The 6000-nt window shown below is 46.4% G+C and overlaps 4 protein-coding genes across 4 annotated transcripts; 2 read left to right on the top strand and 2 right to left on the bottom strand.

Moving 5' to 3' along the window:
- Positions 1-102: 102 nt before the first annotated feature.
- On the bottom strand, positions 103-414 carry F5891DRAFT_924589 (uncharacterized protein; the record flags this gene model as incomplete). Its single annotated transcript, XM_041373851.1, has 1 exon — positions 103-414. A coding segment is annotated over one exon (312 nt), but the record flags the coding sequence as incomplete, so codon positions are not given.
- Positions 415-2797: 2383 nt separating this feature from the next.
- On the top strand, positions 2798-3061 carry F5891DRAFT_959178 (uncharacterized protein; the record flags this gene model as incomplete). The annotated part of the gene is made up of 1 exon (XM_041375633.1): positions 2798-3061. A coding segment is annotated over one exon (264 nt), but the record flags the coding sequence as incomplete, so codon positions are not given.
- Positions 3062-3632: 571 nt separating this feature from the next.
- F5891DRAFT_1193440 (uncharacterized protein) lies at positions 3633-4476 on the bottom strand (the record flags this gene model as incomplete). Its single annotated transcript, XM_041367744.1, has 3 exons — positions 3633-3797; positions 3846-3938; positions 3988-4476. The coding sequence occupies 3 exons, from the start codon at positions 4474-4476 to the stop codon at positions 3633-3635; spliced, it is 747 nt and encodes a 248-aa protein (XP_041221783.1).
- Positions 4477-4856: 380 nt separating this feature from the next.
- Positions 4857-5961, top strand: F5891DRAFT_959172 (uncharacterized protein; the record flags this gene model as incomplete). The annotated part of the gene is made up of 3 exons (XM_041375631.1): positions 4857-5225; positions 5275-5594; positions 5646-5961. 3 exons carry the CDS (start codon positions 4857-4859, stop codon positions 5959-5961), a joined length of 1005 nt encoding a protein of 334 aa, XP_041221782.1.
- Positions 5962-6000: the final 39 nt, after the last annotated feature.

Raw genomic sequence — 6000 nt, 5'->3', positions numbered from 1 at the left:
TGTCTGATGAGTCACTTTTAAAGCCTCATCCTTCTTCATGATCAGCCTCTGTTCCACCTCTTCAGGAGTCTCCAATCCGCCCTTTGCTGTAACTTTTGGTTGTGCAGCCATCCAAATTGTACGCAGGCGCTTGTAGTGGTCTTGAAGAACCTCCTTAAAATACGCCTCTGATCTTCTGAATGGCCAGCTCTCTTGGTCACCCCTCCTTTGCAATTCTTCGAGGAGCAAGCCAATGACTTTATCGTTCCAGGGGCTTTTGGGCCCACCTTTAAGATCAAAGGCGAGATGTTTGCAGTTGGGACCTGGGCCGTCTTCATATTCATATGCATAGACGTCCTCATGACTAGCTGGATCATGGAGCATGAAATTGCTGTCTTGAGAAATGCTGAAAACATCCTTGAAGAGACGTCGCACTTCTCCCTATACATCTCTGTAAGTCGTAGCCTCCATACCATGTTTTGGCTTACCAAAAGAAAGTCTCTTTCATAGCTTTCTTGGCCGCCTTCTCTTGCCGGAGTTCTTTTTCCTCTACCTTTTTCCTCCGGGGACTGTGCTTTTTGGTGAGTGGAAATTCTTTGTCGATTAGAATGCGTCTCAGTGCGGCTTCTACACCTCTCGCAATAGCATCTTCCATCGTCGTAGCAGGCTGTGCATCGTGTTGTGGAGGCGGTGGTACGTCTTCGGATGAGTGTTGTTGAGGTACTTCCTCTCCGTCAACCTACTACTATGTAAGTTTAAATCACAGTCAATGGCATCGGGCGCTCACCTCCGATGCTACCGATACAAGGCGAACTCTGTGCGATATTCCCCGAGTTCTCTTTATTCTCTTAATTGCATCCAAGCACGAGGTACCTGGCCGTGGTTTTGCGCATGGAGATGGTTGTCCTGCATCTCCCGGTACAGTGGGGATGTTCATATCCGCATCCTCGTTCTGAGACCTGTGACGCCTGGAAAATCTTTGTTCCATCTTGGCCAGCTCGCTCTCTTTTTCTGCCTGGTAAGTATTTCAGCATGTTTTCATTTATATATGAAACATGTTCTCACCTTTAACTTCAGCACTTCTTGCTGAAACCTTCGGTCCATCTCGGCGAGTATCGCACTCTCGCGCTCTCGAAGCTGTTTATTGTTATCACACCATTTTCCTGTCGGATTATCCGCCTCACCTCTTCGTTTGTCTTTCTCTTCAACTCTTCCTCACGCTGGGCTAGTTTTTCACACAGCTCTGCTTCTCGCTGCGCCCGTTCTTGTGCCAACTATCCATTGTTATCAGCTGTTTTCCTGTCAAATCATTCACCTTACCTCTTCATTTGTCCTTCTCTTCAACTCTTCCTCGCGTTGGACCAGCTTTTCACCCAGCTCTGCTTCTCGTCGTATTCGTTCTTGTGTCAAGTGGTCGTGAGCGTCCTTGTGGATTTTTTCCATGGCAGCCTCTATTTCTTCGCGATTAGCCTGGCCGAGTACGTGCTGAGTCTCTCTAATATGTTCTTCAAGTTTCTGCTGCTGCTGGACACGGGTCCTCTGTCATAGTCATCAGCGTACATCTGGTAGTCACATGCTGCAGCAGGACTTACTTCGATTTCTTCCTGGGCCTTTGCTAGTTGCTCTTGCCGTTCTCTCAGAGTTGTTTCCCATTGCCGTTTCATCTCGTTCATGTTTTGCTCATGTTCAATTTTTTGTTTTTCCACTTGCTACAGCGGCCACCTGTCAGATATTGACAATGTCCAGTGAAATACTACGAACCGTTTGCATATTGTGAATCAGTTCCTTCTGACTGTACACAGTTTCGCGTAGTGTCTCTGAGTAGTCGACTTCTTTGATGCGACGCTTGTCGGGCAGCACCTGATCAAACCAAGTCTAACATCATTAACCTTGAATCATGCTACCTAGACGTACCGAATCGGCGACTCGCTTTTCCCTCTTGTCGGGCAGAGCGGTCCTTGTTGGGGGCTGGCTTGTGGCATCGTCCAAGTCCATCGCGGAGGCCTCTTGCGATACCTAGAACAGACACTGAGCCGGCATGATTCATCGATCGCTTGATGAATGTGGACGTACTACGTATTTTGGTGTGTCAAACTGGGATCTGGTCTGACTCTCGGCGTCTTCCATATCGTCGTCGTCGTCAAATAGGTCCGTATCACTGGCTGTTTGTATGTTTTCCTGCTCAATGTGAACATGGACATGGTGCTGTGTTTCTGACATGGTAATGGGAGTTGGCATCATCAATGTTTAAATTTTGGGCTCGGCTTGGATCCTACTTATGTACGTTTACCATTATTGTGTTTAGACTTTTCGGTCACTAGTGTTTCACCCTGACGACGATGCACTATCCTTTTTCAGGCCCTTGAGCGCTATCATTTCGGGTGCTCCATGTCATAAGTACAAAACTGAGGACACAAAAGAGTCCAAAAAGCCTAGGCATACAAATGATCGTAAGATTACATTTATTGTTCTGGTCCCTGCATTCTGCGAAACAAATAAAGACAATAGATATGGTGATCGATTCTTCGGGATGCTCTGTACTCTGCGCGGTTCAAAGGTAAGCACTAAAAAACTACTATAAGATCGCCCGCTTTCATCGCCCACTTTCATCACCCACTTTCATCGCCCACTTTCATCGCCCACTTTCAAGCCATTCCTTGTACTCAGCGCTGGTCGCCTAGACTCATCATCTAATTTTTATTTGTCATTCCTGTGCAATGGTCAACACTCGCATATATATCTTCCCCGCATCATCCGTAAGCTATAATCTCGCTTCTCTTGATTTTTGCTGACCACTACAAAGACTACCGAACTTCATTTGCGGTGTAGGCTGTATTCTTCATCCTGGAGTAAACCTCGCCAGGTCACCATGTTGACACAGTGCTCTGATCGCTCGCGCAGTGGAAAACGCTTTCCTGTTCCCGAGAGCCTCCTGGATTGTGCAACCGTGCAGCCTTATGTGCATAACTGTCTTGTCACCCTGCATGAAGGAAGACACGTATATCAGTTTTGTGTTTTTTTCAAGCGGCACTGCCGTTTAAGAACCAATCCGCTTCTCAGCAGCATTGACCACATATTCTGAGGTGATGCAGTTGTTATGAGGATTGGTGCCAGCGCTGGCTCTGTTGTGAACATGCGAGGCAGGGACAATTCGCTTGCAGACTTCATCATGCATCAGTAAGCATCATCACTGGAAAGTGATTCCAGTCCTCATTGATGAATTCATTAGGTTTATACAAAGTATTAATCATCACCCTCAAGCGAAGCTCCCACGTACTCTCACCGTCGTGAAGCCCTTGAGTCCTCGGGTAAACCACCGGTTGGCATCCAGGATCGTCAGCAGCGAGGTAGTTTGATACGAAGTAATATATAATGATTTGTATTCAATACATTATGAATTTCGCCGTGAAGGCGCCGTTCTTGTCACAAGCATCGTGAACGCTAGTACAAAGAATAAACTTGATATCAGGCAAGACTTTGTCGAAACTTTAAATGAGACTTACATAAGGTTAAGCACTTTGCCATTCTGTTATAACTCATGTATCTTCGTTGGGAGCAACGATCCCTAGTAATTCAAGTAAACGTAGTACATCGTAGTACATGGGGTATAGTGTGAATCTATTTTACTGTAGATTAGATCGATATCAGTTATATTACCCCACTTTCAATGCATTTTTCTTGCTCTTGGACTTGCCCACGACCATCCTTGCTTTCTTCTGCCTAGCACGACCTGATGTATATTTCAAACACATCATGATCATATCATTCAGCGGCCAAAAGTCCCTGTAGTTTTCTAAGTCCGGGAAAGCATCGACAGCCTGACAAATAATAAATTCTCGGACAATTGCCATCTGTGGTCTACTTACTTTGTCGCGTACAACTTTCAGGAGCGCATAGTCTTGGGAAGAAGCACACTTGGTCGTATCGAGATGTTCTTCAATGAGGTTGTGCATAAATTTCTTGTGCTTATGAGCAAATAGCACGTTGTGATGAGAGCACGTCACTCACCTTGAACTTAGCATATGCCTTTTGGTTCCAGTCTAAAGCCTCGTTAAGTGTGTATCCTCCACGCCCTGGATGACCTGGTTCACCAGGGGGCTTTGGTATCTTTGAATCGTCCGATAGACTCTCAGTCGAAGTTGAGGAGCCACTGTCCGACATTGAATCTAATGAACTCAAAGAATCCGAGGGCATGGGCCTGGGCGTCCGAGAATTGGAACGTGAGCGCTCGAACGAAACTCTCTTCAAGTATGGCGAGGGGTCATTTTTGAATGGCCGTGCTGCAAGTTTGGACTCTGGCACCAGCGTGCCCTTGAGTTGCATAGGAGGATCGATGGCACTGATTTTGGAAGGAAGAATCTCGTCAGCAACGAGCATAGTTGAGCGGTGGGCACTGTCAAATAGTTCAAGTTGGTCCGTGAGCATAGGAGGGAAGGGAGGTGGAGCGCCAGGCTCTTGATCATAAAAAGGAGAGACAGTGTTGATTTTGTTGGGCATGTCGTGGTTTTGGTTACAGCGACGTGAGCGGGGCGACGAGAGCGGGTCAAGATACTGGGTATGAACTGTAATAACCTCTAAGACATTTATGACCAACCTAATGACACCATTCAACATAATCTACTAGAGATTAAACAATAAACAATAAACAATAAAGACAGTCAACAAAAGAGTGGCTTAAGGGGATCGAACAAATAAGTCCTGAATAGCAGAAACGTTACGTAAAGTGATATATTACTTCACTTACAAAAGAATGAACACAAAAGTCGGGAACCAACAAATGGCTAGGAAATCGCCATAGAATCAACAAAAAAAGTTCCTATTATAAGTAGGCTGTGAGCAGGTGAACTGGCGACTACAATCAGATCGTATATGCAACAATGTCCTTTTTTACCTCGTCACTCTTCGCGAAAGCAAAGCGACACTTCCGACATCAAACCCGCTTTTCTACCTACGGCGGGTCCATTCACGCCCTCGCAATATCTAATGATGGTCAGGCTCTTGCATGTGGTGGTAACTTGATACGCACTTTGTTATGTGAGGCTGCTAACAGACGGGCAGGAACCGAGGGCATTAAACTCTGGGATATCAAATCTCGGAAAGAACTTACATGCTCAACTCATCACCATGAGTCCCGTGGGACGATCAGCTGCGCTGTCTGGATCACAACAAGACAGGGCATGGCAGCAACCCTTTGTTATGGGACTGGGCTGGGTTATATTGTATTTTTACGTCGTAGCCATATAGATGTAAGAGGGTCCTGGTATCATTGTCGAACCTTCAGCTAACATTCGATAGATGCAGTTTCAGGAGACCTGTGCTAGGAGGCTTGGATCGGGCTTCGAACTTACTTGCATGGTATGGGATTCGACGTCCTTCGAAGGGAATACCCGGATTGCAGTGGGAACAAGGGACAAAATAATTCAAGTCCTCGTTCTGAACCCAAATTCACAGCTGCAGGCTGTTTTTTCAGTGCGACTCGACAACACAGTGCCAAAGTCCATAGCATTTGCAGATAACGGATGTGTATATGTCTTCGGACTATACAACGGAAACTTTATCAAGCTGAGAGGTGATGACGGCGCAGTGCTAAAGGAATACAGCTGCCAATCGGTCATGTAAGAGTCCAGGGCACATTATCGACAGATGTATTACTGACCTTCTTTCAGCGGACATGCGGCAGTGAACCAGAAGAGGGGCGTGTTCGTAGTGGACAATGCTACCAACGGTTTTACTTTATATCGACTTGAAGGCGACGAGGAACCAGTTCGAACATTTGTGACTGCTGTTCCGAATGTGTCCGTCCCCAAGCAGGTGGCATTTGGGGCAGAAGGAAGATTAGTCATCGGGGGGAGCGACCATGGATCAGTGTATGTATTTGAGAGGAAATCGGGGAAGGTATTCGAGACTCTTCACCACTCCAATACAGGCTTGGTACAGACAATAGCAGTAGGTGTCAGATTCAAATGGTGGGATGGGTACTGATTGTTTTCCCAAGACGCGTGATGTTGACGGGTGCTGTAT

Source organism: Suillus fuscotomentosus, assembly GCF_016647785.1.
Source record: "Suillus fuscotomentosus strain FC203 chromosome Unknown F5891scaffold_58, whole genome shotgun sequence".
In the NCBI taxonomy this organism is placed as follows: Eukaryota; Fungi; Basidiomycota; class Agaricomycetes; order Boletales; family Suillaceae; genus Suillus; species Suillus fuscotomentosus.
Note: the sequence above shows the minus strand (reverse complement) of the source record. Positions and strands in the feature narration are given on the sequence as shown.